Below are 26,562 nucleotides of genomic sequence, written 5' to 3' on the forward strand. Positions count from 1 at the left end.
TTATCATTGCGTCAATTGAAGCATTGCATGTACCGACCTCCCATGTGTGGAGGCAAGGTTGCTTTTTGATGGGCATCATGGTCGTTTTTGGAATACAGCCACTTATTTTGAGTGACCATCATTTTGAAGGGTGGCCCACCCCATTTCCTCATTATTTTTATTAAACCCGTCGTTTTGAAGAGTAACCTAGGGGGTCGAAAATCATATCCTTGTGTGCGGGCTATGACGGTAGGTTAAATGTAAATCGGAAACACATTAGCGGAATAAGCCTCGTTTCAAATCACCCTTCTTGGTCTACCACCCCACGCCACATGACGCAGGAGTGCAGTGAGGGTGGCCGAGCTGATGACGATGACTCAGTGCTGCTTTTGCCCAGCGCAATATAATTGCCGTTGAAAATTTACAAGCATTACATGGATTTACAGAAGGTCGGAAATACTACAACTTCCTCCAGTCCTTCTACTGCTGGCAATGGAGGAGGAGCGGAGGCCTCTGCTTCTTCCTCTTCTTCTTCTTCTTCTTCTAGTCTGCACAAGAAGCTGAGCAGAAAGAAATCAGTGCTGTTTGCCTTTGAGAACATCTTCTCTAGAGACAGGTCACATGGGAAAGAAGAGGAAAACACACCTCTGTGTGAGGGGTTCCCACCATCGCCAATACCATCATCATCATCATCATCAATCGTGCCACCCAAGCCCCCGCGAATCCCCGCCGCCCTCGGAACCCATCATTCCTTCCGTCTGCTCCGAATCTACCAACTCATCGGCATCACCTTCTTTGCAGTCACCGGTGTATGCTCTACCACCCTCCTTCCCAATCTTCAAGCATTCATTCTTTTTATCATGTGTTTCTCTCCTTCACATGCTATACTTCCCCAATTGGGCTGCCACCCTCTCCAATTGGGCATAACTGTTTCTTCCATTGATGCCCACTTGGGGTGTTCTTTGCTGCCACCTTTCCCAAATGGGCATGATTAATAGAGTTAACATGCATCCCAATCGGGGCGTTATCACCCTTCCCAGCTGGGCATTATTCGTGCTAACATGTATCATGTTCTTTGCTATGCTATGGTTCTTTACTTGATGCTTTATTTCCCCAAATGGGTCTGAATCATTGTGTTTACATGCATCATGCTTTATTTCCAATTGGGGTTCTCTCTCCTATCACCCTTCCCAAATGAGTACAAGTTATTTGTTGACATGCATCATGCACCATGCTCCAGTGGAGTGTTCTCTGCTACTACCCTTCTCAGTTGGTCATTATCTTCGTGGTTCTGTGCTAGCACCCCTCTATGACCTATCATTAAAATGTATCTTGCTTTTGATCAGGTTTTTCTAATCTCATCCCCATTTGGATGTTCTTTCCTACTTCCCTTCATTATGAGAACATGTATAATGCTCTCTTATGTTTCTTTACTTGGTTGGATGTTCTTTTGCAATCAGTGATGTTCTCTGGAAACGTTTATGATGGGCATGCTTTAATGCTTTGGGTTGGTTCTTCTAACATGCTGATGGGTTTGCTTCATGTTATCATTGGTGTTGATTTTTGGTTACATGTCTGACATAAATGGTTTCTTTTATTTAATCCGAACGAAGTACAATTGGCTACACTTCATTTCTACTCATATGCATGTGCATCTTTCATTCTTCCTCGTGCAAGTGAAGTTGACGTGCACTTAAAGGCATGTTTCCTCTTACTGTAGTATGTACGAAAGATGTTATCTTATCTGGTCAAAACACATGTTGATTGAAAACTGCAGGACCGATCCACTATTTAAAGCTAGCTCACATGATTCTGAATTGAGATAACAATAAAAGATAATGCCCTTCTTCTCTTATATATTAACTCATATGTGCAGGGTCCATTTGGATTTGAAGGCACAGTTGGAGCAGTTGGTCCTGTACTGATGCAGGTTGGGCTTGTATTATTCCAAGTCCTATGGTCAGCTCCTTTAGCATTCATGACAGCAGAGCTATCTTGTATGATCCCTTTAACCGGCGGGCATGTCCTCTGGATTTACAGGGCTTTTGGGCCCTTCTGGTCTTTCCTCAACAGCTGTTTTGCATTCACTTGCAGTATTTTGGACAATGCTCTGTATGCTGTGCTCTTTGTGGAGTACTTATCATCCCTTTTGTATGAGGACAATCATAGCATCTCTCATGCATGGAGTATAGCTCTTAAGTTCTTAGTGATCACAATGGTCACCATATTGAATGTGTCCGGCATCACAATCATCGGTACGTGTGAAATATGGTTTTATTTGTTTCTTGAATGTTAAGAGCAATGAATTCAGAAAGAATCCCTTAAAGCTCTACCAAAATCTAGGCAATGCTCTTAAAATATATGAAGCTAAATTTGTCTTGATATCTTATGCATGCTTGAGTTTACTGGATTATTGTCTACTTATATAGCACCAAAGCAGTGAATTACATGACATCAACCCAAGCATAACACAGATAAGTTGCCCTTGTTATAACTTGTACACTTGTGGCTCTCGTTCAAGTACAAGACAAGATGAGAGAAGAATGATCATGGAGAGACCATTCTCCCCTGGAAAATGGGGAGTCCTGCCAGTGGTGACCATTTTCCAGCTGGGGGAATGGAACCCACAGCCATTCCCCTATGTCATGGTTACCGGTTGACTGAGGAGAGATTATGACCATTCATTCAAGAAGGTTTGTGAAAAGGAATATCAGCTGTACCAAAGCCGATTTCCCCACATGATCTGCCTTGGAAATTGTTCCAAATGATGCTGACATGTCAGAGCTGCGCATGCCTGCCTGTCACATCACCTCAAGTATCAGACCCTGCCTGACTGTCCGTATCACATCACCTCAGACCTCCATCTCCTGGCTAACCCATGACATCCAGAAAACAAATCTAGACCTACAATCAAGAAATGCGTCTCAAAGGTGGACTCCAAACTTTACCGAATCTATGACCCCAACAGATGATGGTCTCATTATGTACAAGGGTAGGAGGAGCCATGCCATGTAAAGGAGCAGCTTCTGCTGAAATTCAACTGGCTTCAATCTACAGTCATGATATGCTCCTATGTTAAGGCAAATGACAAAAAAAAAAATGGGTAAAGCAAGATGAGTAGCCAGCATCTTGTGTATTCAAGCTTGTTTGGTTGAACTAACCTTTGCAGAAACTAACTGTATTGACTAGCATGGTGAGTAGCAACTGAGTATTTTTAGAGGAGTCATCCTTATTCCTTGAGTAGCATGGTGAGTAGAAACTGAGTATTTTTAGAGGAGTCGTCCTTATTCCTTGACTAGCATGGTGAGTAGCAACTGAGTATTTTTGGAGGAGTCATCCTTATTCCTTGGTTGACTCTTGATTATGTTATACTTAATAGAAGATTCCTTTTTAGAAAAAAGAAAAGAAAAAGTGGCAATTTGGTGTGTCCAAGAGACTGGATTTGACAACAAATGCAAATGAGAGCACAGTCTCACCTGACCTAGCAGCAATCAAAAGCATGAGACAGCACCAACGTTGCTTAGATGGTCATACTGCAGGGGAAGCTTAGACCATTGTCAAGCATGTTTGTGAGGCCTTGAATTTATCCTTCAAACATCAGCAATCATAGCATGGGACAACACCAACTTTGCATTAGATGGTCATACTGTGGAGCAATAGTTTTGATTTTTTAAAATTGATAAAAAGACCTGCTGCCATTCCAAACATATGCAAGGCGTTCATTAGACATTGTAGATCCGATTGCATATTCTGAGGAAAGAAGAAAGAGTCATCACCATATGCCTGAGCAACCAAATGCCAACCATCAAGCAAGATGATTAGCCAGCATCTTGTGTATTCAAGCTTGTTTGGTTGAACTAACCTTTGCAGAAACTAACTGTATTGACTAGCATGGTGAGTAGCAACTGAGTATTTTTAGAGGAGTCATCCTTATTCCTTGAGTAGCATGGTGAGTAGAAACTGAGTATTTTTAGAGGAGTCATCCTTATTCCTTGACTAGCATGGTGAGTAGCAACTGAGTATTTTTGGAGGAGTCATCCTTATTCCTTGGTTGACTCTTGATTATGTTATACTTAATAGAAGATTCCTTTTTAGAAAAAAGAAAAGAAAAAGTGGCGATTTGGTGTGTCCAAGAGACTGGATTTGACAACAAATGCAAATGAGAGCACAGTCTCACCTGACCTAGCAATCAAAAGCATGAGACAGCACCAACTTTGCTTAGATGGTCATACTGCAGGGGAAGCTTAGACCATTGTCAAGCATGTTTGTGAGCCCTTGAATTTATCCTTCAAACATCAGCAATCATAGCATGGGACAACACCAACTTTGCATTAGATGGTCATACTGTGAAGCAATAGTTTTGATTTTTTAAAATTGATAATAAGACCTGCTGCCATTCCAAACATATGCAAGGCGTTCATTAGACATTGTAGATCCGATTGCATATTCTGAGGAAAGAAGAAAGAGTCATCACCATATGCCTGAGCAACCAAATGCCAACCATCAGGGAGACGGAGCCCATGTAATCTGTCAACCTCAATGAGCTTATCCATATATGTCAAGAAGGGATGAACAGCAATAGCATAGAGCAAGGCACTGAGAGGGCAGCCTTGTCGAACACATCTACCCAAAACCCATCGAGAGGATAAGCCTTTTCCCAAAATGCATACGGCATTGCTATCTCGATACAACCAATAAATTATGTTTCAACATTGTTGGACCGAAGCCCAACTTCGGCATGACTTCTACAATGTAATCCCATTGGACTGTATCAAAAGCCTTAGCAATATCAACCTGCAATAAGATCACATCTTGCTTGGTATATTTTGCATACTCTATGCCAACATAGACATTAGCAATGTTTTCTGTTATTTGTCTATGAGGCACAAAACCATATTGCGCTGGATGGATACCCCAATTCAAGAGCTTTTTGAGGCGAATAGTGATCATCTTAGTGATCAATTTATAAATCACTGGCGTCAAGGTAATAGGGCGCCAATCGGAAAATTTTTGACACAAATCCTTTTTTGGCACCAGTCTTATTAGTCCCTCTTGCCAAGCAAAAGGCATGATGTCCAAATTCCAAGCCTCATTGATCATAAGCAAAAGTGACTCTTCAAGCATAGGCCAAAACTGCAAAAAGAACTCCATAGTCAATCCATCCCATCCTAGAGTTTTCCATTTACCAAGTGCCTTTACTTCCATAACTGAATACATGGACACCAAATCAACCGCTTCATCCATATCTACAATGTTAGAAAAATGAGACAGATGCTCTTGCTGAGCCCTACGAATATAAGGACTCATCTGGGGCGGTGTTGCAAAAACATCCTAAAAATGCATAACACATTCATGCTCTAGCTGGTGTATGTCCTGTGTCCAATTGCCATCCTCTTTCATCACTCTAGATATACATTGTTTTTGTCTCAAAACATGCAAGCTTTTGAAAAAAACTTTGGATAAGCAACTGGAAGCCCAGTAGGGCGTGCAGTGACAGACTCAACCATGTGTCCAAGAGATAAAGATATAGAAAGAGAGGGGAGAGAGACAAGGGAATAGGGATCTTGCACAATACACGACACTGAGTAGGAAACAATCCACGGGCACGCTAGCCAGGATCAATACAGTCATTGAATACAAAACAAATAGATATGTCGATGTAGGATATCCAAGTTGATGTTGATGTCGACACGATCTTTGATGCCGAGTACACCATGGGGATGACCCACAAGTATCTCTCATCAGGCTAATACCAAATCCAATGAATCCAAATCCAAATCCAAGTTTAAGTCCAAGTCCAAATCCAAATCCAAATCCAAGTCCAAGTCCAAGTCCAAGTTCATATCCAAGTCCAAGTCCAAATCCAAATCAAAGAATCACTCGCTCATCCCATGAGTAATCTCCACAACTCCTACAGCCTTGTCGATGAAGAAAACCATGGAAAAGCTCATTCTGGCAAGAAAAACCATTATAAACCCTGTTTTAATGGTTTTCGGGCGATAAAAACCTCCAAAAACTCCTTTGGCACAAAGATAAGCTTTAGTAACTTGAACTCCTTCGGCTTCGATGGCTTGATCCTTCATGAAATCTTCAAACATTCGAGCCCTTCTTTGGTCCTGTTTCCTCTTGGTTCTCCAAGCAAAGACTTCTTCATCTTTGAAAAATCGCCTAAACTGCTGAAAGTCATAATACTCTTCTGAAGACTGTGGTTTCCATCCTGAAGTCCTGTATTGGCCTCGTAGTTTTTCCCTTCATTAGGCCCTTGGTCTCCCTCTGCTCTCGACATGGCTTTGTTACCCCAAGAAAGTTTCTTCAAGAGAAATCTTGCTCTGATACCACCGTAAGCCCAGCGGGGCGTGCAGTGACAGACTCAACCACGTGTCCAAGAGATAAAGATATAGAGAGAGAGGGGGGAGAGAGAAGGGAATAGGGATCTTGCACAATACACCACACTCAGTGGCGGGGAACGGGCCCCGCCCCCTTTCAGGAATTTATTCAGGAACAATCCACGGGCATGCTGGCTAGGATCAATACAATCAATGAATACAAAACAAACAGATATGCCGATGTAGGATATCCAGGTCGATGTCGATGTCAATGTCGAGGCACAATATCTCTGATGCCGAGAACACCATGGGGATGACCCACAAGTATCTCTCACCGGGCTAATACCAAATCCAATGAATCCAAATCCAAGTCCGAGTTCATTTCCAAGTCGAAGTCCAAGTCCAAATCCAAGTCCAAGTGCAAGTCCAAGTCCAAGTCCAAGTCCAAGTTCATATCCAAGTCCAAGTCCAAGTCCAAATCCAAGTCCAAGAATCACTCGCTCATTCCACGAGTAATCTCCACAACTCCCACAGCCATGCCGATGAAGAAAACCATAGAAAAGCTCTTTCTGGCAAGAAAAACTGATGTAAAACCTGTTTTAATGGTTTTTGGGCAATAAAAACCTCCAAAAAGCAATTTTTAGGGTTTTTATGTAGTTTTAAGGTTTCTAAATTTTCAATCCGTACAGTTCCGTACGCCTGTATGGATTCGTACAGTCATACGGATAGATGATGACATGGTGGTGCAGTTGATGGGGTACTCTGAATGAGCTTTTGGCAGCGATGAAAAACTCCATGATTTGGTTCACGATCAAGTAGATGATGATGAAGAAGACGATCTCCATGCTTCAACGAAGATGAAAACGCGATGAAGAGGTTCTTCTTCAACTTGATGCTCAAAAGAGAGGCTCATGCTTCTTCTTCTTCTTCTTCTTCTTTTTTTTTTTCACAAAGGAGACTTCTATTAAGTATGATTTTTTTTTTAACAAAATGGAGATTTCACACCAAGAAAGGTGGAGATCTCAACCAATCAGGAGCCCTGTGTGCTGCCAATAGGGTCCCGAATGAGAGGACGTGAAAAAGATACCAATGTCCCACTCTCTCATAAACTGGCCGCGCTTCCTCTCTGCAGCCCTCGAAGATCCCTGGATTCTGGCCCAGGTAGCCATGATGGTGTGAATAATATCACTCCAAATCCTGCAAAGACACTGAGAAACAAGAACGGGAGTACCCTCAATAGCCTCGGTGCATCTAGCCTTCCAGATATTCCAGGCTGAGATGCTAGCAATAATGTCCCAAGAACTGTCTAACCTTTGTGCCAGAGGGACAAAGTGTGAAAGTGGCAAATCCTGAAGACAACACTGCTGAGCAACTCCTTGCCTAACCATAATGGCCAAGCTCCTGTCAGTCCCCTCGAATCTCAGCTGTGGCCCAGACTGTGTCAACCAAATGATAGAACCAAAAGAAATGATAGCATCCCTCTTAATCCTACCAAGGAGGTGTGCAATCCTACCAAGGAGGTGTGCAATCGCAAACCAAATCCTCTGTGCTTCCCTGCATTCCCATAAACAATGGTAAACTGACTACGAAACTCCTGCACATCTAGGGCATGTTGGGCAAGCACCAGTAACCGACCTCCACTGATTGGTGGCCAGACCACCATGAAGAGAAACCCAGATAAAGGAGGAAATCTGTGGCTTCCTATAAGAATGCCACAATCTCCGCCAAAAAACCCTCTAAATGTCAGTCGAAATGCCATAAGATTCCCAATGGGGTCTAAGAGTAGGGACACTTTGAATGTGTCCCAAGATAAGATGTCTGGCATTCCGCACTGTATAACTGAAAAAAGGCATGCTTTTCAAGGGGTTACAAGCATCCTTCCACACCCACTCACCAATGCAAATGTCTGATAGGGCAGCCACCATACAACCAAAGGCTAACACTCTGTGATCATCCCTGGGGGGGGGGGGTGGGGGCTCAACAAAGACGTGCTTCCCTAACCTGCCAACAACTCTGACTGGACGAATCTGGGGGCCCTCAATAAGGTCCTGCACGTCACATCTCTCCAATTGCCATCCATCTTGTACAGAAAAAAAAACCGGTACATCATCCTCCCTAGGCAAGGGGAGACCCATAACCTGAAGAGGAACACGTGTCCCAGAAAAAACCCCAAACCAAGAATGATGACGGTCTTCCAAGAAAGATCCAGTAATCCAGTGGTTGGGAATGGCTGCGTCAATCTGTGCAATCCTCCGACTAGAGCCTCTCAAATGCTGCGTGAGATCCAATCTCTGTACCTCGGTGAGGCTCTGAAACCTCTTCCAAGCCAACACTGTGGGGCAAAGCGTCTCCCAACTAGCCCAAAGAATATGCATAACTGCCCTAAGAGGCCTACCATGCACATCTAAGATCAAATCATTCCATAGAATGGGCTGCCCGTTAACTTCCTCCGCTGAACGTGGGGGGATGTGTACCAAAAAACTCCTCACGCAGTCCCAGGCCTGTAGGAGGGACCTAACCAAGGGGGATGAAGGGGAGTGGTGAACTGCATCCGAAAAAATAAAGCGTGAGCTGAGAGTCCAGTCACCTCCGCGAACAAGGACACACTTCATGATCTGCTGCATGAGAAAGTCCTTCCATGGCTCAGAGCCCGGAAGAAAGCCCCTAACAACCAACTTACACAGCAAAGCCTTACATTGCACCTCAGGGTCAATGATATTCAATCCCCCTTCCTGCTTAGGCCTGATAATGGTTTCCAAAGCAACTCTAGCCCTAGTGTGTGCATTTCCATCAAGCCCTGACCAAAGAAAGTTCCGAATAAGGCGACGAAGCTGTCCAATGCAGCCCTTATGAAAAATCTAGCACGAAGCGATAAACCAAGTCGTGGCTAGCAAAACTTGGTTAACCACCAAAGCTCTAGAGGCCAAGTCGAGCTTCCTCCTACTCCAGTGATGAAGTTTACTTTTAATGCTTAAGAGCACTGGAGCAAACTGTTGTGCAAGGCAGATGTCAACACCCACTTGACAACCAAGGTATCTAGCAGAGCATCCTCTCTCAATCCAAGTATAACCAACATCTGTACCCCAATTTGCAAGAGGAGAATCACTGATCCAAAAACCAACTGACTTATGCCAATTGATAGTAGCTCCTGCTGCCAAACAAAAGGCCTCCAAGGCTGTCCGGAAAGCACATAAACAAGCATGTGAAGCCTCAAGGAACAACGCCGTATCATCTGCTAACTCAAGAGTCCAATAACTCTTCCTCCGTACATAAAGGCAGCCTGAGACCCACAACACCAGGGGCAGCTCGAAGAAACCTGCTCATAGCCTCAGCTACAATGAGGTACAGTAAAGGGGCGAGGGGACAGCCCTGCCTCACTGAATGGGAAATCTGAAAACGCTCACCACGCCCCCCACAGGCTAAAACAGTGCTTTGAGCCTCCCTGTATAGGCAAGACACACCTCTGATCCAGTTTTGGGAAAACCCCATGTGTGCCATAGTGCCCTCCAAAAAATCCCAATCTACTCTGTCATAAGCTTTCTCAAAATCAAGCAAAAGAATGGCAAGAGGCTGTTGACTAGCCTTTGCCCACTCAAAAGCTTCCCAGAAAGAAAAGATGTTATCAAATATACCCCTTCCTTGGAGGAACCCATTCTGGGTATCATGGATAGTCCTTTGGAGAATCGGCTGCAACCTTATACTCAAGGCTTTAGCTAAGATTTTATATGCAGATCCAAGGAGGGTGATGGGCCTCCATTGCTTGATGTCAGTCTTGTCCCCACTCTTGGGGATAAGGTGAATCAGCCCCTCCGTGAGGTATGGAGGCATCATACCCGACACCCACATTTCCTAAAGGGCAACAATGATAGCATCTCCAATATGATCCCAAAAAAGAATAAAGAAGGTGGGAGAAAGACCATCATCCCCGGGGCATGAACCACTGGAAAGAGCATGCAGTGCGTGAAGGAATTCATCCTTTGAGAAAGGGGCATCCAGGGAAGAACACATAGCATCTGTAATGAGCCTAGGTATGCACTCCCAAACTTTCTGCCGTGCCACATCTCTCTGAGGGGAGGGCACCTCTGTAGTCAACAAAGACCGATAAAATTTTGAAGCAATATCCCTCACCTTATCAGGCTCAATCTGAACCTCACCCTGTGAATCCTACAAGAACCTCATAGAGTCCCTGCTATGGGAAGGCCTGTGTGCTGAAAAAAACTCTTTGTTGCATCTGCCACCCATCTGAGTCCAAAGGCCTCGTTCGCATGAAAGGCGAAATCAGCTCTGCTCTAATTGTGGTCAAGAGGTCTGTAATCCAAGTCGCATGTGGATGCTTTTCATGTTCCCTCTGAAGAGCAGCAATCCTACTCCTAATAGCTCTCTCCTTGTCCAGAGCCACCTGCTTCTTAGACAAGGCAATGCTATGATAATGATGGCTAGTCCTCTCAAGACCTAGCGCAATATTATGACGAGGATCAGGACCGTCACAAGATCTCCATATCTCTCTGATCTCAAGGGAAATGTCAGCATCTAGATAAAGAGAGTCAGGGATACGGATACGGGGAGAGGCCGAGCGAGCCCCAGGCTCCCTGAGACACAAAACGATGGGGCAATGATCGGATTTGGTGGTGCCAGGCATAATAGCAATGGTGCCTCCTCTGTCCAAGGACCAATCATCCACATAAAACCTGTCCAGACGTGCAAAGATGCTCTCATCCCCGCTCCTGCGGTTATGCCAAGAGAAAGATAAGGAATTTGGCCTTCTCTGGAAGTCATCCTCAGTCCAGCTATCCCTGCCAAAAAAGGAAAGCGTGAACCTCTTCCATGAGGCTCGCTCCAAAGGGTGTAAACCCCCTTCGCGTCCACCCTTCTTGTCAGAAGGTTGCTCAACCATATTAAAATCTCCTCCCACTATCCAATGATCAACCTGGGGAATGACATTTGTAATGGTGTCCCAAAAGGCCACCCTTTCACCTCTCACGTTAGGTGCATAGATATTCAAGATTCCCAATTTCTGACCCTCATGCATGATCAAGATCCATTGCGCTCTCTCTCTCTCTCTCTCTCTCTCTCTCTCTCTCTCTCTCTCTCTCTCTCTCTCTCTCTCTCTCTCTCTCTCTGCGCTGGCTACCCTAGCCCCATGCGCTGTTGTCTCTCTGTTCGCCGCCCACTAGCCCCCTGTGCTCCTTCTGTTCGCTGCGCTGGATGCCCCCCTGCGCTGCTGTGTCTCTGTTCGCATCAGTAACACTACTCTTCCCTTCGTTGCGTTGGCTGCCCTAGCCCCCTGCGCTGCTGTGTCTCTGTTCGCCACCCACTAGCCCCCTTCCCTTCGCTGCGGTGTCTCTGTTCGCTATGCTGGCCCCCGCCTCCCTCCCCGCTAGGTGCTGTGCCCCCCTTTCCCCACCCACCCTTGCTCAGGCTCCAAAGGCAGCAACATAACTCTCTCTCTCTCTCTCCTCCCTGCCTATGGGAAGGACTGCAGAGTGATTTGGAGGAATGGCCCCGAGTCTCCAAGAGAAACTCGAGGCCCTCGAGACGGCAATGAAGGCACTAATCAAGGAGAACAAGAAGACATCCGATTCCAACCTCAATGAGGTGGAGAACAAACTACACTGGCACATCATGGCTCTCGAAGCACGGGTCACGAACCTCGAACAAGAGAACACGGCACTCAAGGAGGAGGTGAGTGCATTGAAAGTGGAAATGGTAGCCATCAAGAATACTGAGAAGGAAGAAGGGGAGATCAATGACAACACTCTCACGGCCATCAAAGAAGAGATCTCCAAGGAGATCACAAAGTACATGGAGGGAAAACTCGAAGCCAAGCAGTCAGGATGGGTTGAGGTGGAGAAGAAGAACATCCGTAAAGAAGTGAGGGAGGAGACTCAAAGGGAAGAACACCAAATCATTCACACCACCATTGAGGAGGAGAAGATGAGGCATGCCCGCCGCCTCAACATTCGAGTCACAGGTATAGCCGAGACACCCGACTCCACTCCCGAGAAAGATGGACAGCTTCTATGCATGAAGCTCGGCTACAGGGAAGAGCACCCTCTCCCCTTCACCAAAGCATGGAGAGCCGGGAAAGACTCAACACGCAAGCGAGCCCTCATCCTACAGTTTGCAGGAGAGACGGAGAGGGTCATCTTCATGAGGAAGAGGGTCATACTACGAGGTTTAGAGAGAGCTCCTATTTTCTTGGATGATGATCTCACGAGGATGCAGCTTGAGCATAGGAGAGCTTGCATGCCACGAGTCTTACACGCGAGGAGAGAAGGCAAGAAGGCCTTCTATCGAGATGGTCGGGTCATCATTGATGGCCGGCCCTGGATTAGCGATTTGGGGCCTATGGGACACAGACCATGCCAGTGACAGAGATACACATGGCAGTATGGAACTGTAATGGTTCACTATGGGTGCAGCCTGGACGATTGGAGCATGTTATGGTGGGGAGAGACATCATACTTCTGACAGAGACACATCAGAGGCCAGAGAGAGGGCTACCTCGAGTAGAGGGATTCCAGTGGGAGTCAGCATACAGGAGGACCACACGCCAGGGTGCCTCGAGAGGGTCGGGGGGAGTAGCAGTTCTATTCAGACGGGAGCTACAGGGGAGACTGAGAGTGGTAGCACAGGATCCAGAGGCCAGATACATGTGGATCAGCTTACAGCTCTCACAGGATAGGGTTATATACATAGCTCTATGTTACTTTTCTCCATTAGGATCCTCCTATGTCATTACAGAGGACATGCCACAGGAGGAGGAGACAGGAGCCTCGCCATACACTTGTCTGTCGGAGGAGATTATGCATTATTCTACACTAGGGGAAGTATTTCTTACAGGCGACTTCAATGCCAACACACAGAGCAGACAGTGTGAGGTGTATGACTATGATGACATGGAGATCCTCCACCCTGTGGATCCAGAGGAGATAGGGGCTAGTCGGGCATCAGAGGACACTGGACCAGACAGAGGACATTATGGGGACCACTTACTAGAGTTGGGAGCCAGGCATCGTCTTGTTATTTATAACGGAATGCTACAGTGGCCGGGATCAGGAGGGCTGACATGCTTCCCACATGGGGGTCATACACGGACCGGAGGCGCGGTGGTAGACTACGTTATGGGGTCTTTGGAGGCATCACAGCTTGTCACCTCATTCTCCATTCCACCTCGTCCTATTGGGGCAGATCATACATACTTGGCATTTTCACTAGCCGGATCACCAGTATCACCAGCCCCCCACATACCGACGCCACACACTACCATCTACTTCAGACATATACACTGGCAGAGTAGAGGATGGGCTCCTACTCATGGATCCCCTGGCACCTATGGATACCATTACAGCCCAGCTGGCATCACTCCTACACACGGCTGCATTACAGAGCTTCCCTCATCGTGTCCACTTAGGATAGCCTACGAGATCTGGGACTATTTCCCAGAACAGATGGTATGATGACGAGTGCAGAGCCCTATACTCACGGCCCCGCATACAGAGAGCCTTGGGAGCCATCATAGAGCAGGAGTCGAGGAGAGGGATGAGGAGACTTACTCGCCGCAAAAGGCGGGCCTTCGCAGAGATATAGGAGCTAGAGATCTTTCATTTCTTCATGAGTAGAGATAGCCCTGTCTCATGGCGGCACTTCAGAGAGCCCCGGACACCGACACCTATTGCAGACCCACAGACATGGCACACATATGCGGAGGGCCTATACCACGCCCCACAGCAGCCACCTATACCTCAGCCCCAAAGGAGCCTCGACCTACCACAGCTAGCTTCTTTACCCACTCGATGGTACAGGAAAGCTATCCGGCGCCTACAGCATGGATGGGCCGCCGACCATATGGGCCTGCAGGGTGAGCATCTCATATATGCAGTAGATTCTTTGGCTCCTTTTCTTGCACACCTGTTTAGGCTCCTTTTCTTGCACACCTGTTTAACAGGGCACTAGCAGAGGGTTTGCCTGCGGAGTGGACGATGCACACCATTGTGCCGATTCACAAAACAGGGGATATGCTCGATCCGAGCAACTACAGGACGGTTATGGTTGGCCACGTGCTGGCCAAACTCTATGGTGCAATGTTGGAGCAAGAGCTTAGCTTATATGAGCGAGCAGGTTTACGGGCAGGCAGGCTTCAGGAGAGCTTTCTCTACCACTGACCATGTATTCACTTTGAGATGTATGATTGATCAGGCCAGAGTGAGGAAGAGAAAGCTCTATTGTCACGATTGTGACTTAGTTCATTATACACAGTCTCCTCATGGTTACAGATACTGAAGTGACATGATTACAGAGGACCCCTGCACTCGGATGGTCACGACTATTCGCTCTGATACCACTGTGAGGATTACTGTTATTACTTAGTATTTCATCCACTTATCTGTGTATTTAAGACTGAAACTGAAAGTAAACTTGAGAGACTTGAACACAGATATTTGATTGATTGAAATTGTGATACAACAGGCTCCTTATATAGGAGTCCAAGAGACACGAATGAAAAGACACATCCCATGACCAATAGTCATGACTCTAGGCGAAGAGACACATCCTTTGAACGAATAGCTGCAACCATTGGGTGAAGAGTTGCAACCCTAGAGCGAAGGGGTGTGACCAGTCGTCGAAGGAGTGTGGCTCTTGATGAAGAGGCATGTCTCTAGAGCGAATAGTCGTGACCATCCGAGTGCAGGGGTCCTCTGTAATCATGTCACTTCAGTATCTGTAACCATGAGGAGACTGTGTATAATGAACTAAGTCACAATCGTGACATTCCCTCCCATTTAAAATAAAACCCATGTGATTAAATGAGAGTCGGTCGTCTGCCAAAGAATTCTTGGAGGAGTTGAGGATATTGTTGCATTTCTTCATCTGTCTGCCAAGTAGAATCTGACTCATCCAAGTCCATCCACTTAACAAGAAATTCTGTAGTAATCTTCCGTCTTGTTTCTTTCTGACGAACGTCAAGAATCTTCTCAGGAACAAGAATAATGTGATCATCTTCAATCTCAGGAACATAAGAAGATAACTCCGGAATAGATGAATCTCCTTGTATATATTCCTTGAGCCAAGAGATGTGAAATGTCGGATGAATTTTTCCCCAAGATGGTGGGAGATCCAACTTATAACTGACAACTGAAATCTTCTTTATAACTTTAAATGGACCATAGAAACGCGGTCGCAACTTCGGAAAGACTGACTTTACTGTCTTATATCGATGCGGTGCAACATAAAGCAAAACCAAGTCACCTTCTTGAAACTCAGTATGCCTTCTGTGCTTATTCGCATATTTTTGATACTTCTAAGTTCTGCTGAACATGAATCAGTCTGTCTCGAACTTGCACAAGAATATCTTGCATTTCTTGAATCAACTGATCTGCTAATGCCACCTTGTGTTGAAGAACAAAGTTTGTAGGCACAAGCGGAGTGTGACCATATGCTGCTTGAAAAGGAGTCATTCCAGTGACTGAATGCGGAGAATTATTATAAGCAAACTCCACAAGAGGCAAATATTCTTCCCAAGAAGCTAATCTTGTCTGAATATAATGTCTAAGCATTTCTTCCAAAATTTGATTTACTCTTTCTGTCTGTCCGTCTGTCTGAGGATGATAAGCAGAATTGAACAAGAGATTCGTACCAAGAGATTTGAATAAGGAAGTCCAAAAATGTCCAGTAAACTTCGGATCTCTGTCAAAAACAATAGATCTTGGCAATCCATGAATTCTGAAAATATGCTGTACGAACAACGCTACAAGATCTGGAGCAAAAACTGTCTTCTTGCAAGGAATAAAATGTGCCATTTTGGAAAACCGATCAACCACTACTAAAATTTGAGCATTGCCTTTCTGCGAACGTGACAAAGTAGTGATGAAATCAAAGCTTATGCTTTCCCATCTTTCCTAAGGAACTGGCAAAGGCTGAAGCAATCCTTGAAGAAGTTGTCGTGAAGCTTTCATAATTTGACAAGAGTGACAAGCTTTAACAAACTTAATAACATCCTGTTGCATCTGAGGCCAAAAGTATGTTGCTGATAACAGACGATATGTCTTGTTAATTCCAGGATGAGCTGCAAAGGGTACTTCATGATGCTCTTGAATAAGGAGTTTCCGCAAAGATGCATTGTGAGGAACACAAATGCGATCTAAGTAATAAAGTAAATCATCTGCAATTGTATATGCGGCAAACATATTCATTTCTGCAATAGTAGGATGAAGAGATTTGAGAGCTCGAAAGACATCTCCAAAGTCTCTATCTGTCAAATACTCATGCTTAAAACATGCAGGAATCTCCATCTGCACATTTGAGATAGCAAAGTTCGTAGCTCGAGGCATGCGGCTCAAAGCATCTGCTACCACGTTCTGTAATCCAGGAACATAGAGTATCACCATGTGAAAATTCGCCAAAAATTCAACCCATCGTCCTTGACGAGGATTCATCACGGGATGAGTAAAGATGTAGGTCAAAGACTGATGATCTGTCTTAACCAGGGCACCAAGAAGATAATGCTTCCACGTTCTATAAGCATGAACAATTGCCAAAAATTCCTTGTCATAAACGGAATATCGCATTTGAATAGCCGAAAATTTATGACTATCAAAAGTAATAACACGATCATTCTGCATAAGAACGCCTCCAGATGCTCTATCCGAAGCATCTGTCATGACGTCAAACGGCTGAGTTGGATCCGCAATAGCCAAAACAGGCGTAGTTGTCAACGCATGCTTAAGATCATTAAAGGACTTTTCAGCTTCAAGTGACTACAATGGAGGATCAGGACCATACTAGCACGGCATGGGAGACGTACAGTTAGAGTACTCACCATGGAGGACATTGAGGATATCCACCATCGACCGATGAGAGACATCTTTGGATAGTGATGTATATGATGCTTACCTTTGTTGCTAGAGTTTTCCTTCCCAGATGTTATCCATTAGGAGCTCCTAGTACCTTACTTTTCCTCATAGTTATTGTTTCAGTTTCAGTTAGTTGTTTAGTTGTTTTAGCTTTTCTTACACAGACATTGTATCAGATCCACCAATTGTTGTAACCTTTTTGGTCTCATAGGTCATTTTGGCCTTTTGAGGACGTTAATATATCATTTCATTTCATTTCATTTCTCTCTCTCTCTCTCTCTCTCTCTCTCTCTCTCTCTCTCTCTCTCTCTCTCTCTCTCTCTCTCTCTCTCTCTCTCTCTCTCTCTCTGCGCACCCAACTGTGCACTTGTTGAGTTGATTTATGCGCCTCTGCTCTATGCGCACCCAACTCTGCGCCTGCTAAGTTGACTTGTGCGCCTCTGCTCTATGCGCACCCACCTGCACGCCTCTCTGCTGTACAAAGAATTTGCCAGTGCCACAAAGAAACAAATTGAGGAAGTCAACCCATGGATTGAAGTAGTAAGAAATTAGAAGGATACACCAGTCAATAAAGTAGAGGTGATGAATGCTACATTGGAAGAGGAAGCCAAGAGACGGGCACCTGCCTTACATGTACGCATAGTTGGGTGGGAAGATAAGGGAAATCCCCAAGAGGATGCAAAAGCTCTTGCAACAAAAATTGGAGCCAGTGATGTACCCATTACCGGAGCATGGCGAGTAGGCAGAGATGAAACTAGGGCCAAGATATTGATCATCAGGTTTGGTGACTTGGAGAAGAAGAAGGCTTTCCTCTCCAAAAGGATGGCCCTTAAGGGGGAAAAGATTTATTTGGATGAGGACCTTACACCGGCATAGATAGCACACCGGAAGGAACACATGCCGCGTGTGCTTGAGGCAAGGAAAGAGGGGAAATGGGCAGAGATGGTCGAGTCATCATTACGGAGAGGAGGCCCACTTGACGGTGCGCGGCCTACGAGACCTTGCGATTCACGGTGTGGAATTGCAACGGAGCCCTTAGAATAGATGCAAGATACTTTGAGGATACTTTCCGACACAGTGATATTGCTATGTATACGGAGACCCATCAGTGCACAAACAAGAGGCTTCCTGACGTACGGGGTTATAGATGGGAATCAGTTTTCCGCCCTCATCCACACATAGTGAGAGGTACCAGAAGATCTGGAGGAGTGGCAATACTTTACAGGGAGGAGCTTCGTGACAAAATACATGTGGTACATAGAGATGCAGATGCGAGGTACATGTGGGTCCGAATATGCAGAGGGGGGCTCCGTGAGCTATATGTGGCGGTATGCTACTTTCCCCCAGCCCACTCCAGATTTGCACCATCAGGAGAGTCGCCCTATATACCAATATATGATGATATCATGAGTTTTGCCAGCATGGGAGACATTACTATTGGGAGACTTTAATGCACATACAGGCACAGAGTAGAGAGAGCTGTATGATACTCAAGAGGCTATGTACCGGGAGATCACGGTAGAGGATGTAGGGTTGCAGAGATCAGCACAGGATGAGGGGGAGATTACAGATTATGGCAGGCATTTTCTCACACTCGGGAGTGCACATGGGTTGGTCATATACAATGGCTTATCGAGATGGCAAGGATAAGATGCTCACACACTGGAACTCTAAAGGGGGAGCAAGCACAGTGGACTACTTGATGGGATCTCCTTCATTGATACCTGATGTGCAGGGTTTCACGATTTCCACGAGGCCCATTGGCATAGGAGCCGATCATGCATACCTGAGTTTCACACTAGTAGGTAGATCCCCGAGAGATGGGCCAGCCGCTCATCTACCTAGGTACCCGAGATATCAGTTTACACGTGAGACAGTTGGGGTTTACCGAGATGCAGTATCTGAAGGCTTGTTTGCTTTAGACCCACATAGCCCTCTGGACGAGATCACGAGAGGATTGGTAGGTGTACTACATGCATCCGCCTCATATGCGTTTCCTTGCACTATGATCCCTTCCACCCACCCCCGCAGCACTGCCCCACAGAACAGCTGGTATGATGATGAGTGTCGTGAGACACGAGCACAGCTACAGCGTGAGATTGCCATTGGGACTCACACACATAGACAGGCCAGGATGATCTTTCGGCGCCTTGTGCGGAGGAAGAAACGAGCCTATCTGGCTAAGCTAAAGGAGGAGATCTACCAACTCTTCTTGGGGAAGGACAGCAAGAGGGCATGGAAGATGTTTCAGGAGAGACAGCCTGGTACTCCGATTACTGCACCTGAGGCATGGCATACTTATGCTAGAGAGCTATATGATGCACCAAGACAGCCCCCCACCCTCCCTCCACTGGGAGCTAGGCCGGCTAGCAGCACCTTTTTTACTATACAGATGGTGCTAGATGCGATAGACAGGTTACAGAATGGAAAGGCATAGGATCATGATGGGCTAGTTGGAGAGCACTTCTCATATGCACGAGACACTTTGGCTCCGCTCATCTTACATGTGTTTAATCGTGCCATTTGTGAGGGTTTCCCGACAAGCTAGACAGAGCATATCATTGTACCACTCTTAAGAGTGGGGACCCCATGGTACCAGGCAACTACAAGACGATCATGATTGGTCATTACTTGGACAAACTATATGGCTCTATATTGGAGTCAGAGCTGAGCCGATGGGCAGAGAGGCATGGTCATCGAGCACATGGACAGGCTGGCTTCAGGAGAGGATTTACTACCTTGGATCACATACTGACACTTTGGGCACTTATTGAAGAGGGCAGGGCACAAAAGAGAAGGATATACTGCAGCTTTGTGGACTTCCACAAAGCCTTCGATATCGTACCACGTGCTAGGCTTATGCACAGATTGCATGACATTGAGGTACCCGAGGATATGCAGTGGGGGATATATGCTTTGTATGAGTCTGTGACAGGTAGAGGCCGAGCTCTAGGCAGACTATCTGATAGGGTGACCAGCACGATAGGGGTGAAGCAGGGATGCCTGCTATCGCCCACCCTCTTTGGACTGTACATTGATGCGGTCTCTGATTATGTAGACAAATTGGGAGGCCCAGGGGCATGCGTGGCAGGGGTGTTGATACCCATCTTGTTATATACTGATGATATTGTTCTAATCTCATACTCTCCGGAGGGATTACAGAGACACTTGGATGCATTACAGGCTTTCTGTGCGGATAGAGATCTGACAGTGAACCTTGGGAAAACCAAGGTTATGGTGTTTAACACCACACAGGCATGGGTGACGAGATCAGAGCCTTAGTTCACTTTCCGAGGGGAGCCGGTAGAGTACGTCAGGTCATATGTCTACTTGGGAGTTACTTTCACAGGACCGCGTTTCTCCCTGAAGGAGGCAGCAGCAGCTAGATTAGCTGGAGGGCATGCAGCCTTGGGGGAACTTGAGAGGCAGTGTGCACACATACAGTTTCAGGAGCCACGCACCAAATTGTGGCTATTTGATACGCTTGTCACACCGACCCTCCTGTACGGAGCTCCAATTTGGGGACCCAGTATACATCACAGATCTCAGAGAGGGACAGATGAGGGATGGAGGAAAATGGAGAGACCACTGATTATGATGATTGCCCGCATGATTCGGAGCAAATCATCAGTACCACATGAGATTGTTCGGGGTGAGCTGGGTGCCCCACCAATAGTAATCGAGGCCCTATTCCAGGCAGCTACCTTTTTACAGCGGCTATGGGAGCTTCCTCAGCAGAGGTACTCCCGATTGGCATTTACCTCATCCATACAGCTTGCAGAGGATGGAGACACTCATTGTTGGTACGCTTAGATGAGATCATGGTTTGACCTACATGGTTTGCGGATAGAGGCACTACCACCCTTTCAGTACAGTCTGGATTGTCCATTTTTGAATCTCACCCACTCAGAGCAAAACCGCGTGATGAGGATGGATATCATCAGAGTGGACACAGAGAGGACATGGACTAGCCGCCTTGAGCCCTTGGGCACGAAAATGGCTCATTACAAGAGCCATTTTCTACACCTCTCACCAGATGATTTTATCACCCGCCCGGCGTACATGGATGGACACCTATCACATGGGATACGTTGTGCCATTGGACAGATCCGGACCTCATCACACCAGCTGCGGATTGAGATAGGGTGATATGTGCATCAGATCGTGGATGACCGCATTTGTCAGCTATGCTACCAGGAGGTAGAGACAGAGGAACAACACATGTGCCGATGTACAGTCTATTATGAGATCCGAGGGAGATATCACTGCCTCTTCCGAGAGGGTTTTGGGCCGTTACGCAGGGTCGTGGAGTTTGAGGATCAGAGATGCCTGGGATTGTTTCTACTTGAGCTCAGGAGACACAGAGAGACCCTCTTGGCAGACAAGAGGCCGAGCCATGATGTACCTAGACAGAGGACCCTGACAGATTTCTTCGGCACTAGCACCAACAACCCAGCCCACACACCTCCTCCATTGGGCCATCACGGCACCGACCACGCTCCCAGGGAGTCACCACCACTGATAGAGCAGTTATCTTATGTCGTGCCGTCGGCCACGCCCACCAGGATCCCGACCACGATATCCTCACCATCGCCAGATCAGAGCCATTTTTGCTCAGCATCGGGGGCGCCTACCTCGCTTCCACGACCTCTCCATTCTAGACAGCCCCATGGCGGAGATACTTGATCTAAGGAGAGGGCAACACTTCAACTGATCAGCATACATGGATCTACCTGATATACATTTTCAGTATTTTCTACTCAGTATCATCTCGGAGTCTTACAGTTCTGTTCTACTAACTGTAGGACAATCAATTTATTGTACTTTTTAGTCTCATTTAGTTGTTCTCTTTGATAAGACACCAACTTCAGATGTACTCTCAGTTCTGGTCTCATAGGCCACTATGGCCTCTTAGAGATGTTAATATATCATTTCATTTCATTTCATTCTCTCTCTCTCTCTCTCTCTCTCTCTCTCTCTCTCTCTCTCGATGAAGAGAAGATGCGACGGATCCGGCGCCTCAACATCCGAGTCACAGGGATACCAGAGAGCACTACCTCCACGCCCGAGATTGACGGGCGGAACCTATGTACCAAGGTAGGACTAAAGGAGGATGAGCCGCTCCCATTCACTAGAGTATGGAGGACAACCCCAAAGGACTCCACCAAAGGCAAGGCCTTAGTGCTACAGTTCCCGGACGAGGAGAGTAGGATGAGCTTTATGAGAAGACGGGCTATCTTGAGGAGCTTGCCAGGGGACCCCATCTACTTCGATGATGACCTCACATGGATGCAACTGGAGCACAGAAGATTATGCATGCCGAAGATCAAGGCGGCACGCAAAGAAGGGAAGAAGGCACATTATAGGGATGGTCACATCTACATTGATGGGAAGAGGGTCGAATAGCGCCATCTGGCCTATGAGACACGGAGGAAACAACATGAAGACAAAGAGATACACATAGCAATCTGGAACTGTAATGGAGTCCTATGGACACATCCAGGGAGACTTGAGGAGGTGATGGAGGGCCAGGATATCATCTTGATGACAGAGACACATGAAAGCCCGGAGAGGGGCTTACCACGGGTTGAGGGTTATCAGTGGGAGTCAGCTCACCGACAGGGGATGAGACAGGCCACCTCCCGAGGTTCAGGAGGTATTGCAGTGCTTTTCAGGCATGGGTTACATGAGCATGTTTGAATCGTAGCACGAGACTCGGAGGCAAGATACATGTGGATTAGCTTACGCCTCTCGGAGACCAGATGGATTTATATCGCCCTTTGCTATTTTCCTCCGAAGGGGTCGCGGTTTGCCACCACCCAGGAGCCGGGTGGAGGAGAGGCTAGTGAGTCTCCATACTCTGTCTTATCTGAGGAGATCTTACACTATTCGACACTCGGAGAAGTCTTCTTGATGGGGGACTTCAATGCACGGACTCAGAGCAGGCAGTGCGAGATCTATGACTTTGAGGATCCCCTGAGACTAGAGCCGCTAGCTACAGAGGATACAGGGACCACTCGGATCTCCGCTGATGGAGGAGCTAACAGCACTGGATATGGGCAACATTTGCTGGAGCTTGGGGCCCGACACCATCTCGTTATTTATAACGGGATGACTCAGTGGCCCGATTCAGGTGGGTTGACTTGCTTTCCAGTGGGAGGCGGTAGTAGTACAGTGGATTATGTGATGGGATCCCGGGAGGCAGCAGATATGGTGTCTCACTTCACCGTACCACCATGCCCCATTGGGGCGGATCATACATACCTATCCCTCACTTTCAGGAGCTTATTGGAGACTCACCCACCCATCATACAGCCACCATGCACTATTTTTCACTTCACTCCGAGGTGTACGACTATCATGTTCATGATCAGCTATTTGCCTTAGATCCATCGGCACCCATGGCCATGCTCACCTCCTAGCTCTCACATGTACTGCACTCCGCAGCCGCGAGGAGTTTCCCATACCACATACAGACAGGACGGCCACCTACATCTGGGAGCATGCCCCAGAACCGATGGTATGATGATGAATGCAGAAACCTTTACCGCAGTCTCCGAGTGCAGAGGGCTCGCGGGGAGATCACCCGGAGGCAGGCAGGCAGGAGGATGCACACTCTCACCCGCCATAAGCGGCGAGCTTATGAAGGAGGCTCAGTACTGGGACACATATCACATGCTCATGAGCAGAGATGCTGCTGCTGCTTGGAGGAGACTCAGAGAGCCCCGTCCTCCCACACCTATTGCCGATCCTCAGACTTGGCAGACATATGCAGAGAGACTTTATGATGTGCCTGCACAGCCCCCTATACCACAGCCCACAGAGCCATGCCCCACAGTCTCCACCTTCTTCACCCCACCTATGGTTAGGAGGGCCATATGCCGACTCCAACATGGACGGGCGACAGATCATACAGGATTACAGGGAGAGCATCTCATCTATGCTATTGATACATTGGCACCATTTCTTGCTCATCTCTTCAACAGAGCTTTGTCAGAGGGGTTTCCGGCTGAGTGGACAATGCACACTATTGTGCCGATCCATAAAGCGGGAGATGTACTAGACCCCGGGAACTACAGGACCATCATGATTGGCCATATATTGGCCAAACTATACGGGGCAGTTTTGGAGGCAGAGCTGAGCACTCATGTAGAGGTTGGGGGATTGAGAGCAGCAGGCCAGGCAGGCTTCCGTCGAGCCTTCTCGACCATCGACCACATTTTTACATTGAGGTGCCTGATTGATCAGGTCAAGGCACGGAGGCAACGGCTCTATTGTTGCTTTGTGGATTTCCGCAAGGCATTTGATACTGTGCCTAGAGAGCGCCTCTTTAGGCGACTATAGACACTAGGCATACCTTCAGACATGATGTGGGGCATATACAGGCTATATGAGCAGGTCTTTGGGAGAGTCCGATGCCTAGGAGGCTTGTCCGACACAGTTGCTAGCACCATTGGTGTGAAGCAGGGATGCCCGCTCTCCCCCACGCTCTTTGGGCTCTATATTGATGAGGTGGTTGACTACATCACACAGAGAGGAGGCTCTGGGGTTGAGCTATCAGGTATTACTGTCCATGTTATGCTTTATGTTGATGACATCGTCTTGGTATCCGACACGCAGGTTGGGCTTCAAAGACACCTTGTGGCTCTTGATGACTTCTGCGCACAGCAGGGCCTCACAGTGAACCTTGGGAAAACCAAGGTTATGATCTTCCACACTTCACCCGCAGTCAGGAGCCACACTACTCTCACATTAGCAGGAGGGCGGGTCGAGGTGGTGAGCTCTTAAGTTTACCTTGGCATCACATTTACTAGCTCAGCTGGACGCTTCTCCATGGCTCAGGCAGTCCGAGACAGAGTGACCCGGGGGTATGCAGCTCTTGCTGGCCTTGAGCGTCAGTGTCATCAGGCACATTTTCAGGAACCCCGCACGAAGGGGTGGCTCTTTGATACATTAGTGACACCAGCCTTGATGTATGCAGCAGCGGTTTGGGCACCAGGGCTTGCAGCCTCCACATGGGTACAGCTGGAGAGACCACAGATCTTGATGCTCTCGAGGATGATACGCAGCAAACCATCCGTCCCGCACGACATTGTTCGAGCTGAGTTTGCTACACCACCTATGGCAGTGGAGGCATTGTTCCAGACGATCTCCTTTATATACAGGATGAGGGAGATGCCCATGGAGAGATTATCCCGCCGAGCTTTTGAGGCATCCAGACACCTGGCCGAGGCTGGACACACTGGATCTTGGTATGCACAGATGCTACAGTGGTTCTCACATCATGGTATAGACATTGAGCGGTTGCCACCTTTTCAGTATGATCAGTCTGCTCCACGGGGTTACCTCTCTCTCAATGAGAGGAACAGAGTGATGAGACAGGACATATGGCAGCACTACATACAGGAGACATGGACAGCACCAGAGAGCCCACTACCACCGAAGATGCTGTATTACAGAGACCACTTTATGAGCATCTCAGGGGATGGGTTTATACATCGACCGCGGTACATGGATGTATACATGCCACACAGCTCTCGTGTTGTTATTGGACAGCTGCGAGTCTCATCACATCAGCTAGAGATAGAGGCTGGGAGAGCGGCACGGGTTCCTAGAGCTGAGCGGATATGCAGTGCCGCGAGGAGGTGGAGACTGAGGATCACTTTGTATGTAGATGTAGAGCCCACCAGGGGGTCAGAGATAGATATGCAGGATTGTTTGAGGAGCACTCTTCACTACATCAGTTGATGGAGGCCTCGGACCAGTGACAGCTTGGCAGACTACTACTAGAGCTTCATAGTTCTCGAGAGAGACTGCTCCAGACACCCGCTCCCACTAGGGGTGGGAGACAGTCCCAGCTCACAGATTTCTTCCAGAGAGCTATGCCTGTGCCAGCTGATGTACCACGTGGGGTGACCGCACAGAGAGTAGAGGAATTGAGAGCCAGGAGGAGACCTAGACAGATTGGACATAGAGCACCCCGACTCCGTCATCGAGAGATAGCAGCTATCCGAATGAGACACCAGATGGAGACACAGGAGAGGCTAGCTCGCTTTCATTCAGACTCAGGGTACATGTTCATGCCATTCACAGCCTCAGCATCGGCGATGTATGATATCTTATATCCCTCTTATGGCACTGGATGGAGTTAGACATAGATCTGCATAGCATGCTTGTACTACCCCTTCAGTATATAGAGATGCATCTTGCCTTAGCACTCCATCCACATCCCCACCCCCCTTATATTGTTTGTATATGGGCTCCACCGATCCATGATGATTCACAGTTGTATCCAGACACATGCACACTTTTTCTTTTGTTTCTTTTCTTCCGATGACCAGAAGAACACAGTTGTATTATTTTTTGTCTCATAGGCCGACTTTGGCCTCTCGTAGACGTTAATA

The 26,562-nt window shown here is 47.1% G+C and overlaps 1 protein-coding gene across 2 annotated transcripts in view; it reads left to right on the forward strand.

The window, feature by feature from the left end:
* Window positions 1-273: 273 nt before the first annotated feature.
* Window positions 274-26,562, forward strand: part of LOC147604169 (putative polyamine transporter At1g31830) — a 99,601-nt gene continuing 73,312 nt past the window's right edge. For both annotated transcript variants that reach the window (XM_086795455.1, XM_086795456.1), the window contains exons 1-2: window positions 274-788; window positions 1,856-2,234. In XM_086795455.1, the coding sequence (XP_086651581.1) occupies window positions 414-788; window positions 1,856-2,234 (754 nt within the window). In that variant the 5' untranslated portion in view covers window positions 274-413. The remainder of the gene's footprint in view (window positions 789-1,855; window positions 2,235-26,562) is intronic.

Source organism: Cibotium barometz, chromosome 62, assembly GCF_041138505.1.
Source record: "Cibotium barometz isolate CiBa-2024 chromosome 62, ASM4113850v1, whole genome shotgun sequence".
Taxonomy (NCBI): domain Eukaryota; kingdom Viridiplantae; phylum Streptophyta; class Polypodiopsida; order Cyatheales; family Cibotiaceae; genus Cibotium; species Cibotium barometz.